The sequence below is a fragment of the Delphinus delphis genome, chromosome 11, assembly GCF_949987515.2.
Source record: "Delphinus delphis chromosome 11, mDelDel1.2, whole genome shotgun sequence".
In the NCBI taxonomy this organism is placed as follows: Eukaryota; Metazoa; Chordata; class Mammalia; order Artiodactyla; family Delphinidae; genus Delphinus; species Delphinus delphis.
This window is the reverse complement of record NC_082693.1, coordinates 39,830,195-39,855,816: the sequence shown is the minus strand read 5'-3', so window position 1 is coordinate 39,855,816 and position 25,622 is coordinate 39,830,195. Positions and strand designations below refer to the sequence as shown.

Here is a 25,622-nt window from a genome sequence, read left to right as displayed (position 1 = left end):
TTGCCTTTGACCTCTTCCTCTTCCCCTGCGCAGTGGTTCAAACCATTCCTGGTGTGATGGTCAGCCTGTCCTATCCCAGGAAGACCAGAGCATCCCTGCTCCCGCCTCCTTACTCCGGCCCTGATTGTTTGGCCCCAAGCCAAGCTCGGCTCTAAGCACTTAGTTGGAAGGCCTAAATACTATTCAAATAAGAGAAGGATGAGGGCTTCCCTGGTGGCGCAGTGGTTGAGAGTCCGCCTGCTGATGCAGGAGACACGGGTTCGTGCCCCGGTCCGGGAAAATCCCACATGCCGCGGAGCAGCTGGGCCCGTGAGCCGTGGCCGCTGAGCCTGCGCGTCCGGAGCCTGTGCTCCGCAACGGGAGAGGCCACAACAGTGAGAGGCCCGCGTACCGCTAAAAAAAAAAAAAAAAAAAAAAAGAGAAGAATGACACTGAAGAGGAGATAGTTAAAACCCAGTTTATTAGACCAGAGGCATGCGTCACCCATAGCCCTGCCTGCTGTTCTCCATCCGGAACACACCCTTTGGCCTTGCTCCTGCTTCCCTCTGGAGAAGTCTGATCTCTAAGGAACTCCTAGGAGCCAAGAATTCCCAAGGATCCTATATCCTCACTCTCCAACTGCAGGCCAATGCACAGGTGACCTGCCACAGGTCTTGTTCTGGGGTTGGAGACTGAGACAGCTGGGCAGAGAAGGCCTGTGAAGGGGCAGGGCTCTGGCCTGGGAGGAATGCCTGGTGGAGGGGGCATGGCAGGTACTCTACCTCGCTGGTTTCTCTTTAAGGTAGGAAGGGAGGGCCAGAACGGCAGAGCTTTCAACTTCCCCTCTAGGCCTGTCTCTTTCTTCCCACTACCAAACTGTACCTTACCAGAAAATATAAGTGGTGGGCTTGGGTATTAGGTGAGCAAAGAGGCCTGGGCATCCAGAAGGAGGCAAAGGCCACTGACTGAAGACCTCAGCCTCTGCCTGTCAGCACCCCGCTGCTTCAGCTGCAGAAGTCATCAACCCACAGCTCCCTCTGTCTCTGCAGATCTCAATCCCATGGGTAGGGGCTCTCTCTGTAGCAACCCCCTTCCATGGGGAGGCCACAGTCAGCTAGGCAAAGGACATTGGGGTGGGTGAAGCAGGGGTGGGAATGTTAAGGCTGCAGGGAGGGCAAAGGGTACCCAGGTTGGGGAGAGAAGGTGAGGCCAGAAAGAGGCAGAGCTTGTAATTCACAGCTTCCTTTATGTCGCCACCGAGACAGTGTGAAGGTTACAATGCGCGTGTCGTCTCCTTGTGCTTCTTAGAGGGATGTGTGTACACAGTACAGACACCAGGGGAGAATCCAACTCTTTATACAGGCGAAGGCATTCAGAGACCAGGGAGGGGGTGGAAACACAGAAGGGGAACTTGGGGTCGGAGGGTGGTTCTTAGAGACAAGAGGGGATGAAGTAGAGACAGAGTCAGGGGAAAGTATATACAGAGATATAGCAATATAGAGTCTGTATCATATAGAAATAGAAAATGCAGATGAAGTTGTTGAGAGAAGCAAATGACGTTTCGGGAGAGGACTTGGGAGAGTTCCATAAGAAAATTTATGGATGTGGCCCTCTGCAGGGGCCCCTGGGAGAGGGACCAGTGAGGTTAGGCACCAGTGCCCCTCTCCCTGAGCTGGAAGCCAACCAGCTGAATCTTTTATGGGATGGCAGAGGAGGGCCGCCTCTTGGGATATCTCTCCAGCAGCTCTGGGTGGGGGTGAACTTGTAGGTATCAGGATGTGGCCTACAGCACCAGGGCCACAGCTTGTCCCCAGTGCCACTTCTTCAGGGGATTCCCCACCCCTACCTCCCTAGAGACTTCACACTGTGTGGGGTGGTGGGGAGGGAACAGACACAACTCGGGATCCTGCCTGGAGACTTGGGGTTGGGGGCGGTCACTGGGCTGAGAGGGTCTCTTAAGGCTGGGGAAGCCCCCCCTACTAGCCCTCCCCTTCAAGGTACATTCTCTGGTGTGGGGCCAAATTCCAGACCCCGAGGATCCCCTTCACCCCCCACTGGGAGGGGGCTTTGGTGACTGGTGGCAGCAAAATGTAGGTGGACACTCAGATGACAGACAGCCAGACAGACAGAATTCAGGCTGGGAGCTGTGGGAGGCAGCATGGAGCAGAGAGGGGCAGCCTGAGGTCACTCGCCCCGTTCTCTCTTTTTAGTTTCTGTTTTAGATTAGTTTTGTTAAAAAAACAACAACAAAAAAAACAATGGGTTAGAGGCAGGGAGAGGACTCTACGGTCAAGACTCCTTCCTCACCACAGACAAGAGGAAAGGACCGCCCAGGAGTGGGGGGCTGCCTTGGAGGGGGGAGTGAGTCCCCAGGGCGGGGCAGCTGGGGGCCCCCTTGCTCTCCTAGCCCTCCCCATCTAGGCCTTTGGTACAGCGGCCTGCGGAGCTCAGCAGGTAAAGTCCTCAAAAGTGCCTCGGGCCGGATGGTGAGGTAGGATGTTGGCAGCATACGTCATCCCGGCAGGATGGCCCCGGAGGCTCTCACACGGGTTCTGGGGGAACGGCACAGGACAGGCACTGGTTATCGTAAGGGCCACAGGTGCCGCTGGGGCATGGGGGAGGCAAAGGAGAAAAGGTGGCAAGGGGGTGGTCCTGGGGTGGTCGGGGAAGGGATGGGGCGGGAGGGCGCCCCTCTCTCGCTCCCTCACGTGTCTTTTGACGTCATCCAGGCTGAGGGCCACGCCCTTGTCCGCGCTGCTCCGTTTTGCCTCCTTCTGGCACTTCCCTCGTCTGCACAGCTTGTGTTTTATCACCTGGGAGGGAGGAGGGGAGGTGGGCAGGTGGGCGGGCTTGAACCCCGCCCCTCCCGTGGCCCCGTGCAGGCGCCCCGCCCCCACTTACCTCGTAGGCGTAGTCGAAGAGCTCCAGCACAGTGAGGATGCTGGCCCCGATGAACAGACCCATCTGGCCTCCAATGTCACCTGCAGGGGGGCCCACAGGGAGGTCAGTGGGGTCAGGACACAGTGGGAGCGGCAGAGCTCACTGGGGCAGGGGAAGGCCCCTGGGGCTGGCAGGGGAGGAGGCCTTGTGGGACGGAGGTGAGCAGCCTGCTTCGGGTGGTAAGGTGTCACACCATGCCCATGGCATGGGAAGGGGACAGATGCCATCAGCAGCTCACCCAGGAGTCCTGCGATCTCATAGGCCTTCTTCTGCTCAATGGTCTCATAGTTGAGGACTTCAAAGAAAATGTCCAGCACCAGGATGTTCTCCCTGCAAAGGGGTTGGGAGAGGAGACCTCGGATCAAGTCGCATCTCCGTCCCTCACTAGCTGGGTGACCTTCGCAAGTTATCCTCTCTGAATCTCAGTCTCCAATATCTATAAAACAAGATGCTGATGTGGATACCTGCCTTTTAGAGTGAGGATTAAACGCGATGGTGTAATTGAAAAGATGCTCCACGCACCAGCAATTGCGAGGTGATCCCAATTACAAGCAATGAGGATGAAGAGAGGAGGAAAGAGGAAGGGGTGCTTCTCCTGCTTGTTCTGGCTTGATCTTCCCTCCATGCCCACCTCAGACTCTTTGGTTGCCTCCCCCATGTTATCTCAGTTTCCTCCTGTCTGCCAACCCCCATCAGAGCCCGCCCGTTACCCTTCACAGTCAGAGCCCTTACCCTATGTACTGCTCAGACTTGTTGAACTTCTTGGCCAGGTACTTGGCTGACGCTTTGCTGGGGATCTTGACCATGGACAGCTCCTTGCCATAGCGAGTCAAGTTGCAGGGCATTTCACACACACAGTACTCCTGGTCCTTCTCCACCAGGAAGTCTGTGCCAGCCAGGTGAGAGGTGCCAGTTGAGTGATGCCCTTCTGCCAGCACCTTCCCGACACGCACGTCCTGGCCCTGCCCAAAAGAGGCCTGAGCCCCCTCCTCTTTTTCTGACTCGTCCTTCACTTCGGCCCTGTGCCCAGCTGTGCTGGTCCTCACCCGGCCTCTCCATGGATATTCCTTAATCCTATATCTCATCCTCTCGGGGCCCTCCAGGGTCAACCAGCTGAGGTGCTTATGGGAGCAGATGAAGGCCACCCCTCCCAGATGACCCCTGTTCATTTTCCACAGGGGCCTCTAGAGATGCTATTCCCGGCCTTGCTAAAGTCAGACACAGGAGAGTTCAGGTGAAGCCTGATCCAGGAGTGATTTGAAGCTTCTGGGAGCTTGCTCTGAGACCCCTATGCATATGGCTGGCAGCTCCTCCTTCCCTCCCGCAGACTTCCCTGGGACAGGGGCGCTCACCCAGGGCAGGATCTGCACACTCCTTGTACTGCTCTGGAGTGCAGTATGGGGCGTCCCCTAGAGAGGAGAAGAGACAGTGGTACAGGATGGAGATTAAAGCGGGCTTGTGATGCTGGTGGTACCAAAGGCCTAAAAGCTGGAAGCTGGGAGAGGGTGGGAGGGTAGGAATAGTCAGCCCCCAGTCTGTCCTGGAAGTGACCTACCCCAAAGTCCATACCCCCTGGACCCTTCTGACCCATCCCCATGGGTCCGGGCAGGAATTGAGGTCAGAGAGGCAAGAGCCCTATGGGTATGGACTGGGGCTGGAACTGGGGTGGAGAGAAGCCAGCTGGTCTTGCCTGCATGTTGCCAGGAGGTTAACATGCACGGGGTGCTGGTGAGGGGCAGTGCAGGCTGAGGGGCGCAGGACCGTGTTGGGAACTTTGGGGCCTGACCTGGCATGTGCACCATGCGGCAGTTACAGTTCTCCACCAGGTAGCGGGTCTCACAGTCGATGCGGCAGGCGGTAATGCTGTAGGAGTCGAAGAAATCCAAGTCCATGGTAACAGCTTTGCAGGTGCCCCAGGGCGGGGGCAGGTAGATGAGCTGCTGGGAGAGCCGGGGAGCTGGGGGGTGTGGGGACTTCTCCCCGAGTCACCTTGATGGACTTGTCTGACACGATGCAGAACTCAGGAGTCCTGCCCCCTTTTCCTGTGCAGCCTCTGAGGGTCTCTGAGTTTACGGAGCATCCCATCCGTTCGATCATTCATGCTCTGACTAGTCAGATGGCTACCCAGGCCCTAGCTCCCCCATCCCTCCCATTATTGGTTGCCCACCACTCCACCTCCATCATGAGCCTCCAACCACCCACCCTGGGACTGGCCTCCTGTGGCCCTCTCACCCGCTGCTCTTGACAGGCCACGAAGGTCTGGAACCCTGGGGCTACACCAAAGCCCAGCTGGTCGATGAAGGGAGGTTCATCCTGACTGTGGATCTGCACTTTGATGCCCGCTTCGAAGGACGTCTCATCTAGGGAAATGAGAGCGCTGTGTGTTGGGAGGGCTTCTTACTCCCCAACCTCCTTCAGAGCTGGGGGCACCCTACCTCTCCTGAAATAACCACAACATACACTGAGACTGGGGGAGGGTAGTTAGTCCAAGGGCCCCTGGCCCATCCCCAGCCTCCTTCTGGGTTCACCAGCCCCGTGCTACCCTGATGACCCCTGAATCCTACATACTTCTTTTCTTACCTGGCTTCAGTTACGCATCTCGGTGTTTCAAATTATTTCTCACTGTCTCAGAGGCTCTCCATCTCTCCCCCTCCTTTTCTCCCTTCTCCCCCACGTCTCTCTGTCCCAAGGCCCCTGAGACCAGACAGACGGCAGGCAGCCCAAGAAGAGACGGAGTTATTTATAGAGTGAGTGGTGGCCACGAATGGAAAGGGATGGCTGGTTACCTTGGAGAGTAACTGAGCCAGGAAGTGGGAGCCAGGGTAATGTGAGTGTGGCAGGCAGGTAGAGTGGAGGTGGAGATGGCGAGATGCTGGGAGGACGCAAGGAGAGCCCACGCCCTGCCTCAGGCCCACAGTAGAGCCCAGGAGCCCCCCAACGGAGGCTGAGGCCCGGAGCCACAGGGAGGGGGGCCCCCCTGAGAGAGGCAACATACCGGTCTCCCCCCACACGGGCAGGTACTCGTCCTGCTGAATGTCCAGCATGATCTCCAGCCCATTGCCCGTCCCACCCTTCATGGTCTTCAGCCTGGGACGCCCATCTCGGCCAGAGTTGAACGTGTAGCACTTTCCGTACCGTGTGAAGACCTGGTGGGAGCAGAGCAGAGAGCCTGAGAGTCCTGCCAGTACCCTCTGCCCACCAGGGACTGTCTCCAGACCCTCCACCTGGTGGAGTTTCAACCCTTCAGGAATGAGCCCTCCTGAGCAGCCCACTCTCCATTTGTTCTCCTTCTCACCCATTCTGTCCTTTTCCCTGCTGTGTGCCCTGGAAGGCTGATCCCTGTGGGGTGCACTGCCTGTGCTCCTTTGCCACCTGGATGGGCTTCGGGTTGGGTTTGACCCATGGGAGGTATCAGTAAAGGCTCAGAGGACAGAAGGAGGGAGAGACCAGGGTATTTATCTGCAAGTGTTCTCAAGGTGGCTTAGACCCTCTGTGACCACAAATTCTGCCAAGAGGGCTCCCTGCATAGCACTGTTGCCTCTTGTTGTTCCTTTAGCTTGAATATGACAATTTCCCACTATTTCTAGGTGCCTCAGTCCCCCTCATTGGTTTCCTTAACTCTGCCCACAACTCTATAAACAGTCCCTCTGTTAGTCTTTTCGACTAAACTATCCAAGTGTTAACCTTTTTCCCGCTGGGACCCTAACATACACACCTCCATCATCTGGAGCCCCTCACTGCCTGGTCCCTCCTTGGGACCCTCTCCTCAGGCCCAGGGCCTTCTGAGACTTCTCTTCTCCTGGATTTCACCCCGGGCATCTGGAATTCTGCTCTCCCCAAGACCAAGCTATGCTTTATAGTTTCCTCTGCCATTAGTCCCTTATGTCCATCACTGTTCCCTTATCACCAGAACCTGAACATCCAGGACCTGGCATGTTCGTCAATGCTGGCGCAGAACTATGAGGGCGGCAGAAGGGATCTCAGCTCTGGGGACAGGCCCCCGACTCCATGCCACAGAGCAGCCCTTATTGCAGCCCTGAGTACACAGCCATGGAGAGAAAAGTGAAGCTATTCTTTATGGCCCTTTCCCCACAGCTTCCCAGAATGCCTCCAGGTTCCCACAAATGGGGTGAGTGTGCTTCAACTACTGAGAGATGGTGACAGAGTCCACCAAGCAAGTCATGAGGTGAATACAGACACAGCCCAAAGAAAGAGAGAGACAGAGTGTCAGGCTAGACTGAACAGGGAGGCAGTAGGGGTTACTAGTCAATAGAGTCTTTGCCCCCTTCCCCCTTCCTAGAACAACCTCCTCCTTCCCCCTCTGGAAAAGAAAACCAGTGCTATCCCCCATTTTGTGGGTGAAGTCCAGAGAGGAGGTAGAGAGAGAACTCCTAATCCCCCAGCTCCACTACCAGGCTTTGTGGCTTTCAGCCGCAGGGTCCAGGCTGGACACGCATCCCTGCCTACCCGCCTCCTGGGGATGTGAGGGACTCCTGGTGGCTGAGGCCAGCCGGGAGCTGCAACCTTGAGCTGGCTCGGAGGGCTGTGCTGCTGGTCGGTGGGCTGTGCTGCCACCTGGTGGTGCTGCCTGAGAAGTGCCTGCTCTAGCCTTAGATCCCGAGAAAGCCAGGTTGACCCCTTCCTTGGTCCATGTTCCTCTACCTCCTGGCCTGTCCGAGGCCCTGTGGCCAAAACCTCCATGTTCCTGTCTGTCTGTAGTCAGTCCAAGATGCACTGATATGATGACACCCACCTGCCCCTGCACTAGGGAAAAGGTGGGGGACTGAGAGATGGGTGTATGGGAAGGGAAGGCCTGGCATCTGGCACTTGTAGGGGACAGAAGGGGACCTGTTGGGCCAGACGGAACTGGAAGCTGAACTGGGGAAAGGATGGGGTGCTGCTTGGTCCCTCAGCAGGGAAGGCCCTAGACTCTCCTAGTGAGGGCTTCCCCTGGGAAGAGGGTCCCTGGCCACTTAGAGCTGGAGGGGGAGTGGGGAGGATTTAGAGGAGGCCTGTTATTCTCCCTCACCACACACACACACACACACACACACACACACACACACACACACACACACACACACACACTAGGAGGAGCACAGGAAGACCACATGAGGACGCTGCTAACAGGCATGCTGGGGTGGAGGGGGGATATCCCCAGCCCTCTGCCTCCCTTCCACACCCTTCTCTTGCACCTCCAGAGACCAGGGGGCACCTGCCCCAGCTCCAGTCCAGGGGTGATAGTCAACATTGTTAAGGCCAAGCATAGGCACCCACCACCAGATCAAAGGTTGACCTCAGCGAAAGATTAAGGTGCTGACCCTGCTGGATCGCAGAGAGGTCTGGGAAAGGGCTGGACATGCTGGAGGATATTCAGGGAGACACCAGGGGCCTCAGGGCAGCAACTAATTACCAACTATGTGTTTCGAGAGTCTAACAGGGAGGGCAGTACTGGCACAGCCCTGGAAATAGAGCCCAGCTGCAGACCCTGGGGCTCCCAGGCAAGCTCTGGCCAGGCCTCTCTCATAGAGGGTGGGTGGTCCAGGTGAGGTGGGGGGGAGGCAGGATGGTTACCAGCCCCAGGAGGTGACGCTCAGGGTGAGCCATGGCAGACACTGTTGGGCACCCACTCACCACTGAGAAGTTGTGAGGGCCACAGGGCCCCCCGCAGTAGGAGCAATAGAGCAGCATGTCCTCCAGCCGGTGGCAGGAGCGATTGTAGAAGCGGTGCAGGTTAAAGGGCTCCCCAGAGAAGGCCTCGGGCCCCGGTGGGGCGAGGGGCACCCCGGGGTCATCGCTTTCATCCAGCCCCAGCATGGGGGCCAGGTAGAGCAAGTCGGGGTAGCTGAGCTGGGACAGCCGCACGGCATTGGTGTTGCAGAGGGTGACCGCCGGGAAGGCCAGCTCCGTCGTGGCCACTTCATCTAGCAGAGTCACATGTGGGTAGCTGAGGTAATAGGCAACTCGATCCCCGACCTGGCACAAGAAGGCACCCAGTGCCAGGATAAAGGCCGCTGCCCACAGGGCCTGCCGTGGCCCTGGACCCCCTTCCACAAAGATGTGGCTGGCTCCATGAAGGGTGCAGCTGTTGGCAAAGGCCACCAAGTCCATCGGTAAGTCCCCCTCTCTGGCCCCCTTCCTCTCTGCCTCCTTTTCCTTCTCTTCTCCCTCCTCTTCTGATTCTGAGTTGTCCCGCTGTTGCCGCTGGTGGGGGCCCCAAACATCTCCCAAGGGCCCTGGGGCCTCCTCTCCAGAGGAGAAGGACACAGAGCAGAAGATCTGGATGGGCATCTTCTCCAGGGGCTTCCTGGCACCGGGAGGTGGGCAGGAGAACGGGGGAGGAGGCGTGATCCTAGGCAGGGTCCGGCAGTCCTCTTGCCAGGTCTGTGCTGCCTGGATGGTCGTCCTCCCTTGCCAGGGCCTCTGTGGCAGTGTGGCTGAGGTGGGGAGGGGCTTAGAGAGGAGAGGAGGACCAGCCTGCCCTGTCAGGGAGGCGGCTGTCTGAGCCGATGAATAATTGATGGCTGTGGGAAAGGGAGGCCGATGGAGATGGAGAGGAGCGGGCCGGAGCCCCTTTCCCCGTCACCAACTCCAGCAGGACAGACAGGGTCGAGGACAGAGTGGAAACGCCTGAAAAGCCCGAGGGCTCCAGGGGAGATGGGACCTAGCAGAGTCCTCTGCTCTCACTGCCACGACGTGGGCCAGCAAGGGTCTCTGCCCATCCCCCAAGACACACACCCTCAGGCTCCCTCTCACCCTCCAGTCCACCTGCCCCTCGCCTTCCCACCCCAATTCTGAGTCCTCTGCCCTCATTCCCACCTGGTCCAGTCATTCTTCTGAGTTATCTGAGCCCCACACTCTCTAGGCACCTCTAATTAGCCTCTAATTCTTCTCTAATTCCCCCTGACTTGGAATCTCCCCAATTATTTTATGGAGCCCCCCCACTTCTCCCCATACACCCTTACACTGCAGTTCCCCTCGAAATATTCCTCTGGTCCTCAGTTCCCTTCTGATCACTGGGCTGACACAACTTAGTTTCAGTTACCTCCTGAACCCCTGGCTGCCCCGAACCCCTACTCTCTCCCTTGACCTCCGGTTTCCCTCCAGCCGTCCCTGAGACCATCGATCCTCCCCTGACCCCCACCCCCCACTCTACTTCAGTCAGCACCCCCCACCACCACCACGCTGAGCTGCACTCCCTTCTGTGGCTTGGGGGGCAGCCCAGGTTCCATTAGCAGAGGCCTCTCACTGACCACAGACTCACTTATGGCCAGTTCCTGGCACTGGGGGGAGGCACCCTGTCTCTTGCAGCTGAAAAGCTTCCTGGTAGATCACCGCTCCCCCTCCCATCTTGCCCATCCCCTAACAGTCCAGGAGAGCAGGCGGAGGAATTCTCTTCTGGTGGGTGGAAGAAACTGAGCTCAGAACCGGTACAGGGTCCTGGGTCAGGTGGAGAGTGTTGGGAATAACCTGAGGTACCCCCAAACCCTCAGCCTCGCAGATACCCCCCAGCCCCTCAGTCTCTGAGGCCCCTCTCGCTCCCAGTTGATCAGTCCCTGCCCCCAGGCCCCTGGCCCCTCTGTGTACTCTGATTACTCAGGGCCACTGGTTGAGGAACTTGAGCCAGCAGCCAAGTCTCCAGGGCCTAGAAGGTGACCTGAGGGGAGGAGAGGAGGGGAGGGAGGGAGGGGAAACTATTAACCCTTCCTCCACAGAGCCAGAGGAGGACCAGTGGGGGTCAGACAAGTCTACTTGGGCCTTTCCATTCCTTAACCATCCCACAGCCCCAGGCTCCTGCCCCCCTTTCCCTCCCCCCTCCCTGCTCCCACATCTCTTCCCTCCTCCGTTTGCATACAGAGAGCCTGGAGTGTGTTGGGGATGGCAGGCAGGGTGCCAGGTTCTAGCAGAACTGGCTGATGTGGGACCTCTGGCCTCAGCTTTGCTGCCAGGGACACAGAGGCCCTGGAAGAAGAGCAGCCTTTGAGATTTGGTCCCTCTCCCTCCTTATGCCATTGCCCTCAGACTGGTCTCCCACTCTTTTACCTAAACAACCGCCTCCCAGCTGGTCTCCCTAACTCCCTGCCTCCCTGCAGTTTCTCCCCACCTTTAGTCCATGCTATGTAATTCCGACCACCCTTCCGCATAAAGACCTTCTCTCACTCCCCAGTGCCTCTTGGTAAAATTCAACCCCCGCCACCCGGGACCTACACAGCCTTGGCAAGTCACCCTCCAGCCTCACCCCTCCAGCCCACCTAGTCCAGGGTCCAGCATCCAGTCACCATGTCCTTCTCCCATTCCAGACACACGAGGCTCATCCACAGTTCCATGCCTTCCCTGGACTCCACCTGGAGAATTTCTACTCATTTCTCAAGACCCTACTCACAGGTTACCTCCTCCGAGAAGCCTTCCCTGACTCCACAGGGCATAATTAGTGCCCACTCAGGGAACAGACTGCAGGGTCCAGTTCTGCTCAACTCCCTCCAAGCATGAGTAGTGATCAGTAGCTCCTTAAGGACAGGGACTGTGAGAATGAAAGAGCAGGACCCGGGGCTTCCCTGGTGGCGCAGTGGTTAAGAATCTGCCTGCCAATGCAGGGGACACAGGTTCGAGCCCTGGTCAGGGAAGATCCCACATGCCACGGAGCAATTAAGCCTGTGAGCCACAACTACTGAAGCCTGTGCACCTAGAGCCCGTGCTCCGCAACAAGAGAAGCCACTGCAATGTGAAGCCCGTGCACCTCAACAAAGAGTAGCCCCTGCTCACCGCAACTAGAGAAAGCCCGCGCGCAGCAAAAATAAATACATTTAAAAAGAAAGAAAGAAAGAGCAGGACCCAGGGGCCACGTGGAGAAACAGGAACCAGAGATAAATCACTGCAGAGATGAGGAGAGACCTCCCACCTTCAGCTGTTGTCCTCAGGCTTCTCCTGTGTGAATCCGTGGGTTCTTCTTCTGTTTCCTGTCCCGTGTGCATTTTCTTCTTGCCTATGGGACCTCAGCTCTTGGAGGGCTTTGCGCATCCCCAGGATGCGTTTCAGAGGTGGGTTCCAGACTTGGGTTGGAGGTGGGCCAGCCTAGGTTGAGGCTTGGGCTGGGAAAGCTGCAGCATGCGTCCCCACACCCACTAGAGGGCATCGTTCCCCTCCTGCAGCCTTTCTGGAAGAGGAAGTAGATTGGACTTCCAGAGGGAAGAAACTAAGGCTGGGAAGCTCCGGGTGCTTCAGCAGAGAGTAGGGTGTGCACACACGGAGCAGCTTCAGAGGACAGCAAATCTGGTGTGGCTGGACACTTCTTCCCCACACGGGCACAAAGACCTACACTGCACACCTACACAGCACTACACACAGACACACAGCCCTCTTGTGGGCAACGAAGACACACACACACCCCAACTGCACTTCCTCCCTCCTCCATCCTCTAACATTCTCTCCTCCTCATCTCGATCTAGTAGACAAATCCACATTTTGCACAGTAATGGGGAGGTGAGGAAAGGATCAAGCAGCACACACAGACCCCGGAGCGTACACAGAGGAGAAGTACCCAAGCAGACACGCTCGCAGAACAACCCTGTATCCAAAGATGCGACCCCTCCCCACATCACTCCCTACCCAGTACGTCTCTTAAGCTGTGTGTGGCCACCCAGTGCTTTCTGACTTTCTCCACGTCTCTTTCTGAACTCCGGTCACCCCTCACATCTCTGGAATGTCTCCTGCTTTTCAACTGATGCCTCAGGGGATTCGTATACAACCCAGCAAAATAAGCAGGTTTGAGTAATTTCACCCCATTTGACAAATGAGGAAACTGAGGCACAATGACCTGTTCAAGTCTCGCGGAGAGCAAGTAGTAGGCTTGAGACTGGAAGTAGGTCATCCCTCTCTAAATCAATCCCTTCCTTCTTCTCCATTCTTTCACTTACCCATCAAATATTTCCTGAGTGTCCATGTGCTGAGGACACGTGGAGAACAGATAAGGGACTGGGTCCTTGTGGAGCTTATTATCTAATGGAGAGTTTTTTAAAATCACAAAAATAAATATTTAATTGCAAACTATGATAAGTGCTATGAAAAAAATAATATGGTTCCATGGAGGTGAATGACAGGGGGATCTGAACCAGACTGGAAACTGAGGAAGGTTTCTCTGAGAAAGTGATGTTTGAATTGCAATCTAAAGAATAAGGAGGAGTGATTAGGTAAAGGTCTGTGTGTGTATGTGTTGGGGGGTGGGCGGTATTCCAGAGAACAGAGTCAGTGCAAAGGCTCTGAGAGGAGAGAGCTGAGAAGAAGAGGATATAGACGGAGAGCAGGCCCTTAGGGCCTTGAAGGCTGGGTAAGGATTCTGGTCCCATTCCCCATGGAAGGATTTCAAGTGATCAGAGCAGTGTTTTGAAGAGATCACTCTGGAGGAGCCCGAGGGATTCTAGAAGTCCTGTTAGGAAGCCACTGCAGCGGTCTAGGTGAGACATGGAGCACTGGGGTGGCCTGGAACAGGGGGATGGAGTAGAGATGTCTGGGAGTCAACACTGGCAGACCTGGTAAGGGAGGCGAGGGAGATGGAGTGTCAGGGATGGTTTCTAGTTTGCATAAGTGGGTGAATGGCTCACTAGATCAGGAACACAAGTACAGGACTAGTTTGGGAGCTAAGATGAATTTGGTTTGGCACATGCTGGTTTCTTAGAGCCTTGGGGAGATCCAAGTGGAGATGTTAAGTGGGAAATTCGCCACTGAACTGATGCTAAGAGGAGAGAGCCGGGCTGAGACAGACACTTGGCAGTCGTCGGTGTGTAGATGGTAATTGAAATCACGAGTGAAGATGAGACTGCTCAGGAATAGAATATAAAGTTTTTTTAGAAGAGATAGAAAGACAAATGGCCTGATATGGCAGTATCCAGCCAAGCTAAACAGAATCCTAACCTATGACTTAACCACAGCTCCTAGTTATATATACCCAAGAGACATGAGTGCACATGGCAACCCAAAGACATGAACAGGGATGTTCACAGATTTATTTGTAATAGCCCCAAACTAGTCACAACCCAAACGTCTAGCCAGAGTAGAATGGATAAACAAATTGTGCTCTATTTACATAAGGCAATACTACACAGCATTGAAAAAGCACTAACTACCGCTATACAAAACGAGACTGAATCTCACAGACATAGTCATGGGCAAAAAAAGACAGACACGGACATGTATACACTGCACGGAGGATACATATCGTCTAGGAAGTTCAAGAACCGGTGAAACTTATCTCTACTGACAGAAGCCTGAACGTGGTTAATTCCTGTGGGGTACTGTTGACTAGAAAAGGGCCTGAAGGAACTTTCCAGGACACTAGAAATGTTTTACAATTTTATACCAGTGTAAATACATACCGATGTAATATGTAAAACATTACAGTGTAAGATACACCAATGGAAAAATATGCTAATGAAACATGCATCAAGCTGTCCCATTAAATCACAGCCGCACAATTTAAGAGAAGAGGAAAGCTTGGGATTGAGACTTGAGCAGTGCGAACATTTAACGGCCAAGGGGAAGAGCATGAACTGGCACAGAGGCAGGAGTGGCTAGACAAAGGAGGAAAATCGGGAGAGTACCGTCGTTAGGAAAGAGAATAGTGCAGAACAGAGGTGGTGGTCAAACATTTTGAATGATTTTGAGACATCAAGGATAAAAAATGGTTGTGGGTTTTGGAAATATGGAGGTCACTAGCGGCCTTAGCGAGAACCATTTTGGTGGAGTGCTGAGGCCGGGGGAGGAAGGCCGCCCGAGTGGATTAGAGAGTGAGATGGAGATGAGAAAAAAATGGAGACAGCGGAATCTATACATCAATTTTAAGAATTTTGTCTGGGAAAAGAAACAGATACTGTGGGAGCTGGAGGGGGCTGTGGAGTTGAGAGACGTTTGTTTATTGGGTTTTATCTTAACCTAAAGCCTGGTACATAGTAAGTGCTCAATAAATATTAACTGTCATTATAGCTATACATTTTTTAAAAATTTATTTATTTATCTTTGGCTGTGTTGGGTCTTGGTTGCTGCGCGCGGGCTTTCTCTAGTTGCGGCGAGCGGGGGCTACTCTTCACTGTGGTGCGCGGGCTGCTCATTGCAGTGGCTTCTCTTGTTGCGGAGCACGGGCTCTAGGTGCGTGGGCTTCAGTATTTGTGGCTCGCGGGCTCTAGAGCACAGGCTCAGTAGTTGTGGCGCGCGGGCTTAGTTGCTCTGTGGCATGTGGGATCTTCCTGAAGCAGGGCTCGAACCCGTGTCCCCTGCATTGGCAGGTGGGTTCTTTTTTTTTTTTTTTTTTAGAAGCCCGGTCTTTTCTTCTCAATGTCACGGTAAATCCCTTAAAGCTGACTTGGGCTGATTCTTATCTATGAACTTCACAGTACCTGGGAATTTACCCAGTAAGATTTCAGTAGCTGTGTCTCCTCTGTGTGCAGGGAACAAAATCAGGCATTTCCACATGGCCAAGTGCCTCCGCGCAGTCAGTCCAGGCCGGCAGGGCAGGTGGGTTCTTAACTGCTGCGCCACCAGGGACATCTCTATAGCTATACATTTTAAGATGGGAGAATCTTAAGCATGTTTCAGTGTCAATCGGAAGGTTCCACTGGAGGGGGAGACACCGACTACAGAGGAGGGAGAGGCAGAATCTTTAAGATAAAATTTCCATAAAGATAGAACGAGATCAGATGGTAAGAACAGGTTGAGATTTCAGCCTAGAGAAGATGGACGTTCCCCTCTGGGGGCAGATACCCAGAGGAGCGGGGAGATCTTGTCTGAGACTTCTATCTTCTCTGTGAAGTGGGAGGTGAGGTCATCTGCTGAGGGTGAGAAGGGGGCTAGGAAGGGTGGTGGTTTGAGAGGCGTAGAAAAATTTACAGTAATCACTGGGGAGAGCGAGTTGACGGGAAAACACAGTGGGGTTGCCAGGGCAGCACTGGCATGTTGATCATGAACACAATGTGATTCCAACCATGTGACTTCCTCTGGTAGAGAGTGGCTGAGGAAGCCAGTGGTGGGTCCATCTAAGGTTGGGACTTGGCTAAATGGTGCAATGAAGAGGCAGAGAAGTTACAAGATGGTGTGCTCAAACTGAGGCTGGGGTTCTTCTCTTTCGCATCCTTTTTTTTTCCCTTCTTGCCTCATCACACCACCTCTTTACAGAGCATGGGCAGCTGGGGAGCCGGGCACCCTCCTCCACCACACATCCCTGCTCCTATGGTCACACACACGAAGAACCCGGGCTTAGAAGATCTGAGGTCAAGGCACCCACTCTGTCATTTACTCGCTGTGTGGCCTCAGGCAAGTCATGTAACACCTCTGAGCCTCAGTTTCCTCATCTTTCAAATGAAGATATTAACATCTTCCTGCCTCCCAGAATTATGAGGATCACAGGAGCTGAAGTAAAGGGAATTTGTAAACTGCAAAGCGTGACAGAAAGAGAAGATTAATTTGGCGGGTATGTGCTCTGCGTGGGGCCAGAGGTTCGTGGGCACACGAGCTCTCTCCTGCAGACACATGAAGAGAGCTGTGTGTGCCCCTGTGCACATCCATCCCTGTGTCCACGTCACACCCTGGTCCACGTCTGCATTCTCCCACTCTCAGACATGCACAGGGAGGTGCACATGTGTGCTTGCACACCTGGGGCACACGTGCAGTGTGTGGTGAGGAAGCCTGAGCTGGCTGCTCTCCATGGTCAAGGCCACTGCAGCAGTCTCTCCCCGAGGGATGTTCCCAGCCAGACACGAAGAGCCGACACACCGATCAGAGACACTCACTACTCAGCTACACAGCCCAACCTCCCAGGCCTCCAGGACTGTCAGCCACGTCAAGGGGGTGCAGATGAGAGGAGTGGGAAAGGGTTTTCTTTCCAAGAATTCATAGGAGCTCAGAAAAATCACAACTTGCCCTCCCTCTCCCTCGGGAGTGGCCTTAGAGAGCCTGGAGTGAGAGTCTCTGTCCTTAGAGCTTCTTAAGGGAACTTTCCCTCAAGGTGACTACACCTCAGTTTCATGTTTGCTTTAAAATTTTCCACGAGGAAGATGTCTGATGCATGTGTCCAGGAAACGGTACTGCACACCCATTCTACACATGGGCCAGCGGTGGGGCTTAGCCAGAGTGGCCCAGAGGCTGAAGGACAGGCTGCCCCTCGGCAGAGAATAATTTACAAATCTATTTACAGCCCCCTTTGCTCACAGGAAATTGAGCCTAGATACTGAGAAATGGAGCCAGAGGAAACTATGCCCAAAATAGAACCCAGGAGTCCCAGACGCATCCTCCACCCAAACCAGGCTCCATTCTCCTTCGAGCTGTCTCCTTCCCTGCTTTGCCTCCCAGAATCCCCACGCCAGAGTTCTGACCAGAAGGTTCTCAGCCAGAGGGTACAGACATACTGGGTACAGACATACAGTAAGGGAAGGCTTGTGCCTCGGGAACCTGACCAAAGACCATGACCCTTGCTGGAGAGAACTAGGCTGGTCATCAGCTGGGAGAGGCTGGGCTGGGGGAGACACCACACATTCTGTAAAACTGAAGTTTCTCTCTTTCTTTCTTTTAGGCTGCGCCGCACGGCTTGTGGGATCTTAGTTCCCCAACCAGGGATTGAACCCGGGTCCTCGGCAGTGAGAGCGTGGGGTCCTAACCACTGGACCGCCAGGGAATTCCCAGAACTGGCGTTTCTGAATAGCTGAGCTGGGCTGGGGAGACTGGAAGGACCCCACCTAGATGTGGAGGGTCCTCTCATCCCTGGCACGTGATTCTCTGCTCCGAAGCCCTTCGGCTTCCCTTAGTACCACCCTCTGCACTCTGAGCCTCCCGGGAGTACTGCACGTGGCTTGAGGCTCCTGAGGGCAGGGACAGGCTCCGCCTGTTCACCACCGCCCCCTGGTGCCCAGCACGAGGCTTGGCACTTCCACGGGCCTCTGTCGGTGACGGGAAGAAGGAATCAAGTGGAGCTCGGCACTCCCACCCCCAGCCCCTCGTGCCTACTATTCAGTCTCCCTCACCATCCCCCAGGAATTGAAACTGCCTTCCACAAAGTTGAAGCATGCTCCCAATCCGGCTCCACCCACAGCAGAAACGTTCTGACCTCTGTGCAGGCGCGCCCTCTGCTTCCTGCAAGCACACCACGTGCAGTGGCGGCCCTACCACGGAGCTCTCCGCAGGCTGGGACCGGAGAAAGCCCGAGGCTTCGAAGCACTACTCTTCCCACCCCTCCACTTCCGGCTCCGCCCCCAGAGCCGCTTACTTACATCAATTCCCTATTACTTTAGCCAACAGCCGGAGGTCAAATAACTGAGAGTAGCTTCTTAGCTGACAGCAGTCTAGGACAGGGGCAGAGTCAGAAACGGCAAGGGATGGGGGAGGAGAGGGAGGAGGTGAGAGAGGAAACTGAGTCACCTGAGGGAGGGGTGTGTGTGTGTGTGTGTGTGTGTGTGTGTGTGTGTGTGTGTGTGTGAGAGAGAGAGACCCCAATTCCCCTGGATTCTTGCAACTGGCTCTACTCCAGTCTCCTTCCAACCTCAGGCACTTCTGAGGGAGGGAGGGAGGGAGGGAGAGAAGGGAAGGGTAAGGCTGGAGGAGGTATCCAAGAGCGGCTAGGGCAGGGTGCCCCTCTTCCCACGCTAACCTCTCCACTCCAGCCTCTCCTATCCCTCTGCACCCCCTGCATGCTCCCCCGTCCACACCCCACGACAACCCCATACAAAGACCGCCGGGCTTCTGGGTGGGGTAGCCCCAAACCCTCCTTTCTTCTCTGTGTGTAGCAGTGTGGGCAGCCCTTCCCTTCAGCAGCCCCTCCACTCCCTGCCTAGCTGGAGGGAACAGACGCAGGTAGTGAGGTCGGGCCCTCCCCAGGTCTGAGCTGCTGTGGGGTGGTGTGATAAGGAAGCTCCCACTGCTAGTCCTGGCTCTCCCTGGGACCTGCCATCCCTGGCTCTTCTTGTTTAAGATAACCTCTCCCTCCAACTTCTGGGTCTCAGGATCACCCTTCTTTGCTATCAGCATCTCACCTCCTCCAGGTGCTCCAGAAGATTCCTGTCCACCTCCAGAACATTGGGGGGATTTCTTTGCCCACCTCTCCTCTGGGAGATTGCCCCCACTCCAGGGTCCCCTGGACTTTTGTCCTCCTATCCCTTGTCCCCCAATTCCACCCTCTCCTGAGAGAATCCTATCCCCACTGCATACCCACCCCCAGGATTTCCATTCTCTGCCCTCCCCTTCCATCCCTTCCAGGGTTCAGAAATGAATTCCCACTTCTCTCCCCCAGGCAAAGGCTCTGGGACTCAGCTGGAAGAGGGGGTGGCACAGGGCAGACTAGGCCACCATCTGCCAGCCCCCTCCCCTTGGTGCTGTTCAGAATTCAAGCCACATCGGAGCTCCCACTGCCAGGGACAGATAAGGTGCAGCTGGAGGCTGGCACCAGCTGCGACTGTGCTCACCCCCCTGACACCCCACCCCTACCCAGGCTTTGGCAGACAGCTGCACCCCTGGGCCCCCTCCATGGAACCCCTATCCTGCCTTGGCCTGGCTGGCCTCAAAGCGGGGTGGGAGAGTGGATCCTCAGACCCTGTTGCCCTGGCAACCAAGCACCCCACCGAGAAGGGAAAGAGGAGGGAAGAGGGGGCCTGTGGGTGGGCCTTTGGTAGCTCTTTTGGTAGCTCAGGAGAGAGCTACTGAGGCCCACCCAACTGGGCTGCTGGGGGGACACCCTTCCCATTGCCCTCTGCCTCTTCAGTCCCAAAGGGTTTTCAAGCCAGTTTCTCCCAGATTCAGCCCAGGTTCCCCCCACTCTCCCAAGCTGACCCAGCACAGCTGGGGGATGGACCTGGCCAAACACCTCTTGGACCATGTTCATCCCCTGAGGTTCAGCTGGATTCAGAAGCACATCTGCGGGGAATGTGTGTTGCTGCTGACCCCCACCATGGGAGCTGAGGTGTCTAAGGGACCAGAGGATGCCCTTCCTATGCCCCCTGCACTGTCCTCCAGGAGCAAGATTCCTATTGTTGGATGATGGTCGCACTTGGAACCCACAAAAGAGTCCACGTGTGCCTGTGCACACTCTATTCTGCAAACACACTGAGCTGGACTCGGACCCCCAGTTAGGAACCTCTGCTCTCAAGGCAGCAGAAGATGCCAAGATGGTCTCCCCTAAGCTCTGACCTGAGAGAGAGATGTTTTCTGTCAGTGCCTCATCCGTCCAGGGGCTAGACACACGCCTCGTGTCCTAGCAGAGACCAGCAAGGATGGAGAGGCAGATGTTAACTATGGGACCAGGGAGAGGAGGGAGAAGGTGAAGCGTCAGGGAAGGGGTATCTGTGCCCCTTAGGACCAGGGAGCTGGAGGAGAGTGCCAGCGCTCTTCTTCTCCACCAGGGAGATGTCAGACATGGACTCACAATGAGACTCCCATCTGTGTAGGGACATCTCTTATGGGCAGAGTAGAAAGGGGCTGTTGAGGTCAACCTGAGAGGGCAGAAGGAAGGTCTGAGAGGTTTGGGTCCAGCTACATTCAGGGTCAGGCCTTTGACATGGGCTCAGAGACAGCAAAAACCTGGTCCCTGACAACCCAGAACCAAGAAGCGCCAGTGTTGGGCCTGTGGGATCCTAGCCATGTATTTCTCCCCCAGCAAGAGAAAGAACTCACACTGCTCCAGAACTTTGTGAACCAATCATATCTCCGTCTGACTGTGTAGGGTTGTCCCCTCAGACAACATGGACCAATCACATTTCAGGGTCTCCATTTCCATGAACCAAACATATCTTAGCATCACCATTTGGAATCTTTCTGGATGTGAGGGACAGATGGAGCCTCAACTGTATACTTTCTATGAACTCCACCTTGTTCCTTAGCACCTTCCCAGGTCGAGCCAAGCAATTCCCTTCCTCATCCAAACACTACAAACCATTCAATCTAATGGATTTTCTCTATCTTTCTTGATGGTTCCTTCTGCTTGCGTGTGGGGTATGCTGCAGAGGAGGAGGGCTCTGGCTTTCACCTCCACCGTCAACTACAGTTCTACTACCCTTGGGAATATAGTTGGTGAGCCTGGGAGCACTTTGGTCTTGGGCCCTGGGGAATCCAGCCTTCTCCTGTTTTGAGGAAGGAAAAGTGGGAAGGAAATGGCTCTTGCATCATGCTAAGCTCCCTATGAGCTTCGCTTAGCAAGGACCGTGGCTATGTAAACTTTGTCCAGCAGTATTGACCCATGAAACTGGTCTCAGATAAAGGCTTAAAGAGATTGGGAAGTCGTGTGTAACTTCAGCAGGAAAAAACAAGCATAACTGTGGTTCCAGCCTTTCTACACAGACAAATGCAGTTCATGCTCCCATAATGCTAGGGAGGCAGCAAGCAAGTGTGGGAGAAAAGGGGAGGATCTGAGAGTGGAGAACTGGGGGCAGGTATGGACAGAAAAAGAGTCCTAGGGGAGCCTGGGTTTTCGAGAGCAATTGCCAGAACTGGAAGTGGACATGATGACTCCAGGGTCAGCAGTATTAACACAAAGGGCACACTGCGTTGGGACTGAATGAGACATGAGTTCTAATCCTGCGTCTGTCACTAACCAGCTCTGCGAGCTCGGGCAACTCATTCTACCTCTGTGTCTCAGCTTGTTAAATAGAGATAATATGACTATTCATCCAGGGGATTGAAGGACAGTCTAGAAAGCATTTGGAAGAGTTCCAAGCATCACCCTCACATCTGGTATACTTTTGCATACATGGCTGCAGGTCCTCTGGCCCCTTTCCACAGTCCCTGCCTGTTTCTAACCCACCAAGAACCTGTATGACTTGCCCATGATCACCTGGCACATGAGATGCCAGTCAGTTCCCCTAACCCTCCCTGGGGTGCTGGCTTTGAGGCAGCCCCATCTGTGTGTGGAGGGCATGAGTATCTGTGGGGCATCTCCATTTTAAGACGCAGTCTCCAGTTCAGCCATGACTGTGTACCCCAAGTCATCTCTTCTTCCTCAGACCCTGACTCTGTGGGTTGGCAAGGGGGGAACCCAATCAGACAGTGTGTGTGTGTGTGTGTGTGTGTGTGTGTGTGTGTGTGTGTAAAATGGCTGGGGTAGGGGACGGGTGGCACAGAGAGAATTACCTGTCCAGTCGTTTAAGAGAAAACTTCCCTTACTTCCCATGTTTCATGGTGCTTCTCAGACTTTAATTCAGACTACTTGAGGATTTTGTAAACTGCAGTTTCTAATTCAGTAGGTTTGAGAAGTGGGGAGGCAAAGTCCTACATTTCTTTCAAGGTCCCAGATGATGGTCCTTGGACCTCATTTTGAGTAACAAGGCTGCAGCTTACCCATCACCACCCCCAGCTCTGACACCTGTGGCCCAGAAGGTAAGCTTGATGGGGTCAGGGGCCCTGCCAGGCTGTGTGTGTGTGTGTGTGTGTGTGTGTGTGTGTGTGTGCGTGTGCGCGCGCACACACTATAGCCTCTCTTTCCTGCCATCGTGGACACAAGGCTGAAGCCGAGGACCTCACAAAGAGCAAATGCGTCCCTGAGCTGAACAAAGTACCCCCCTGCCAGAAGCGAACCCTAGGGACACACAACTTCCTCCCCAGAGGTCCGCCCGCTCCTAGTCTCCTCCTCCTCTGGGGGCTGGCTGACTCACACCCCACACCAGCCAGGGGGCTCACTCACCACCTTGAAGTCCTCAGCGCTGCAGACCTCCCCCCGGAAGTGGCAGGAGAGCAGCATGTCTCGAATGTCATGCCCCGCGCGGTCGTAGAACTCGCGCATGTTGAAGGGCTTGGGCTTGAAGCTGCGGAAGTTGGCCTTGTCCTGCAGTATCTCCAACTGCTTTTCATCTGCCATCTGTGTGTCTGGTATCTCATACCTGGAGCAGGGTGGGGTGTGGTGGGGGTGTGAGCAGTGCATGGATCGGCAGGACCTTCAGTTCCTGCCTCCATTTGGCCTCCGGTGTCCCATGCCCAACCTTGCGGGGAGGGCAGCATCCAGCCCTGGACAGAGGCATGAAAGGAGAGCTGGGCGGTGTCTAGAGGATCTGCCCCGTGGGGTCTGAGAAGGCAGAGGATGGCAGTGGCTGCCCAGGGGCTGGGCATCTGAGCACGTGGGTAAGCATGGGTGGGCAGAGAGATCAGGGCAGGAACTATGGCTTTTATACCATAGTTTCTACCCTTTAAAGATGGTATGCCCGGATCCCCCAAGGGAGGAGAATATCGAGACATAGTGGCGGGAGGGTGGGCAGAGATCACTCCAGGGAGTGTGGCCATGTCTCACAGCTGGGGTCAGAGATTGGGTGCCCTTAATTGAGTGCTTGGCAGTACCCCGATCTCTTTGCTGTGAGTGGCAGGTTTGGGGGGCTGGAGGGCAGGGTGGTATGGGCTGTATGGTGGCTTAGAGAGGAAGCACCCTGACAGAGGGTCTGGCAGCTGGGATGGGTAGGAACCTCCCACCTGTTGTTGAGCAGAGCCAGCAGCTCCCCGGCGTGGTACAGGTCATTCTTGGAGACTTGGCTAAAGCGGAACTCATTGAGGTTGCACAGTGTGACAGCAGGGAAGGTGAGCTGGGAGGCAGCCACCTCGTCGAGCTTGGTGACGTGGTGGTAGTGGAAGTAGTACTGCACACGCTCGGTGCACACACACAGCAGCACAGCCAGTGAGCCCAGGAAGCAGAGGGCCCAGAGCGCCCGCTTCAGAGACAGCCGCTCGTAGGAGAAGATGTGGGCCAGGCCGTGCAACGTGGAGCTGCTGGCGAAGGCCTGGATGCTCACCGGCTGGACGCCACCCACCTCCTCCTCCTCAGCCTTCAGTTCCATCCTGGCCGAGGGGATCCTGGGGGAAGGGGATGGGGGAGTCTGTCATGGTCCTGGGATGAGAGTACACACAGCATCCCTCCAGATGTGCCCATCCCCATCTCCAGAGGTCACTGTCTCTGGTGTGCAAGCCCAGAGGTGGCTGGCTGGGGGACACACTCTCAGAAGAGGGTTCCTCCGAATGCAGGGGTTTGGGAGTCAGCCTAGGCCAAGAGAATGCTCTCGCAGGGAAGACTCCCAGGCCAGGGGAGACCCCAGATGCAGTCACCCGAGGGTGAGAGGGAAGTCCCAGTGCTCCCCCAGGCAGGCACAGGAGTTTCCTCCAGATGTGGGGTCCCTCTGGGACAGGAATGTCCACCCATCCTGGACAGGAAAACTCCCCCAAATGGGCTGAACCCGGGGTCAAGAGTTCCCGGTCAAGGGTGTCCCCAGGACTGGGCTTTCGCCCCCATGAGCTAGACCTGGGCCAGAAACCCCCCAGGCAGGTGGGGAGGGGCCCAGGGAGGTGGGGAGGGGCCCACCCGAGTCCTCACCTGCGGGTGTCTCCGGTTCTCTGAACGGTGCAGGCTGTATGTGTGCATGTTTGGGGTGGGGGTGGGGGGGGGCAGAGGGCAACCCGAGGTGGCTGCACAGAGATGGGGGCGCGGTTCCCTCTGACAGCGAGCTGTCCCCGCCCCGGACGCTCCCCCACCCCGTTCTAGCTTCTCGACGCAGCCAGATCCCCTGCTCGGCCCCCGCCCCCCTCCCCAGCCACTGAGCCGCCCCAGAAGCTGGGGAAAGCTAGAGGGGAGGAAAGTCCCGGCTTCGGGGCGCTGGGGAGTCCCGCAGCCAAAGGAGGGGGAATCGGAGACCCACCTGAGGGGGATTCGGGAACCCGGCAACCGGCGGCGGGTCCTGGGGCGCGGGGCCGGACGCGGGCTCAGCGGCTAGCCTCGGAGGGGCTCATGGCCCGGAGCGGGAGCCGGCGGCCGCCGCGGCACGCCGCGCAGAGCCCTGCAGGGAGCGGCCCGCCCGGCCCGGCTCGGCTCGGCTCCGTACGCCTGCCGCGCGCGCTCCCTCGCTCGCCTCGGCTTGGTCCGCCCGGGCTTGGCGTGGTGCGCGGTGTGCGGTGCTCTCAGCCCCGGGATCTGCAGGGATCCATCGTCCGGCCGGGAGGCGGCGGGAGGGGAGGCAGAGGGGGAGGGGAGAGGGTGCGCGTGCGCGCCTACGAGTGTCTGCGAGGCTGTCTCTGGGCCGGTGTGCGCGCGGGGCCGCCGGACCGGGGAACGGGATCGAGGGCTCCCCCCGCTGTCTCGCCCCCTCCTCCCGGCCGCTCTTGGCGGCGCTGCCTCCCTCCGTCCCGGAGCCGTCCCCCTGCCTGCGAGGCCCTATGGCTTGTGTGTGACTGTGTGTGGTGTCTGTGTGCGCGCGCGCGCGGGGGGGAAGGTGTCTGCCCCCAGCGTCCCCCTCCCTGCGCTGTCTCCTTCGGATCGATGCTCCTGCCTCTTGCTGCTGCTTCCTCTGGTGGCACGCGCGCGCGCGCGCACACACACACACATACACACACACACAGAGGCAAGCTCCGAGTCACACTTGACTGATTCAAGCACTTGCCCGTGTGGAGACACACACACATATACAGACCAGAGTCACACCACGTCACTCACAGCCCCACGCACCTCCCACAGACACCCACACACCCCAGAAGCCTGGCCCACAGGGCAGGAGCTCGAGAGCTTACAAGTATTCACCTGCGCTTATCCCTGCTCCCCACCTACATGTGACACTGTACACACATGTACATATATAAACAAACACGCAGCCTCGGCCACCCAAACCCCATCCTTGTAGCCTTGGCCTTGACTTGGGGAGGGCGGGTTGGCAGCTCCTCACTGCCAAACCTCTAAAGAAGGAGCAGAGAGAAGGAGGGAGAAACAGCCAGAGGTG

The 25,622-nt window shown here is 56.1% G+C and overlaps 1 protein-coding gene across 3 annotated transcripts; it reads right to left on the bottom strand.

Moving 5' to 3' along the window:
- Nucleotides 1–251: 251 nt before the first annotated feature.
- On the bottom strand, nt 252–24,688 carry ASIC1 (acid sensing ion channel subunit 1). 3 transcript variants are annotated; one of them, XM_060026211.1, is made up of 12 exons: nt 24,552–24,688; nt 23,338–23,715; nt 22,562–22,757; nt 5,915–6,065; nt 5,152–5,279; nt 4,706–4,856; nt 4,272–4,328; nt 3,652–3,805; nt 3,158–3,249; nt 2,881–2,960; nt 2,688–2,792; nt 252–2,531 (listed from the first exon to the last, which is right to left on the bottom strand). In XM_060026211.1, the coding sequence occupies exons 2-12, from the start codon at nt 23,697–23,699 to the stop codon at nt 2,427–2,429; spliced, it is 1,581 nt and encodes a 526-aa protein (XP_059882194.1). In that variant the 5' UTR covers nt 23,700–23,715; nt 24,552–24,688; the 3' UTR covers nt 252–2,426. The 3 variants fall into 3 exon arrangements, with proteins under 3 accessions (XP_059882194.1, XP_059882195.1, XP_059882193.1); XM_060026212.1 differs by lacking the exons at nt 22,562–22,757; nt 23,338–23,715; nt 24,552–24,688 and adding exons at nt 8,554–9,044; nt 20,918–20,923; nt 22,812–22,830; XM_060026210.1 differs by lacking the exons at nt 22,562–22,757; nt 23,338–23,715; nt 24,552–24,688 and adding an exon at nt 8,554–9,210.
- Nucleotides 24,689–25,622: the final 934 nt, after the last annotated feature.

Bases quoted from the DNA above. Each gene is read 5' to 3' on its own strand.
- ASIC1 (XM_060026210.1), bottom strand. From the start codon at position 9,210: ATGCCCATCCAGATCTTCTGCTCTGTGTCCTTCTCCTCTGGAGAGGAG. The intron at 3,806-4,271 runs GTGAGCGCCCCT...TGGCTGGCACAG, and splicing joins GTGTGCAGATCCTGCCCTGG to ACTTCCTGGTGGAGAAGGAC. The intron at 2,532-2,687 runs GTGAGGGAGCGA...CCGTTCCCCCAG, and splicing joins TGGATGACGTCAAAAGACAC to AACCCGTGTGAGAGCCTCCG.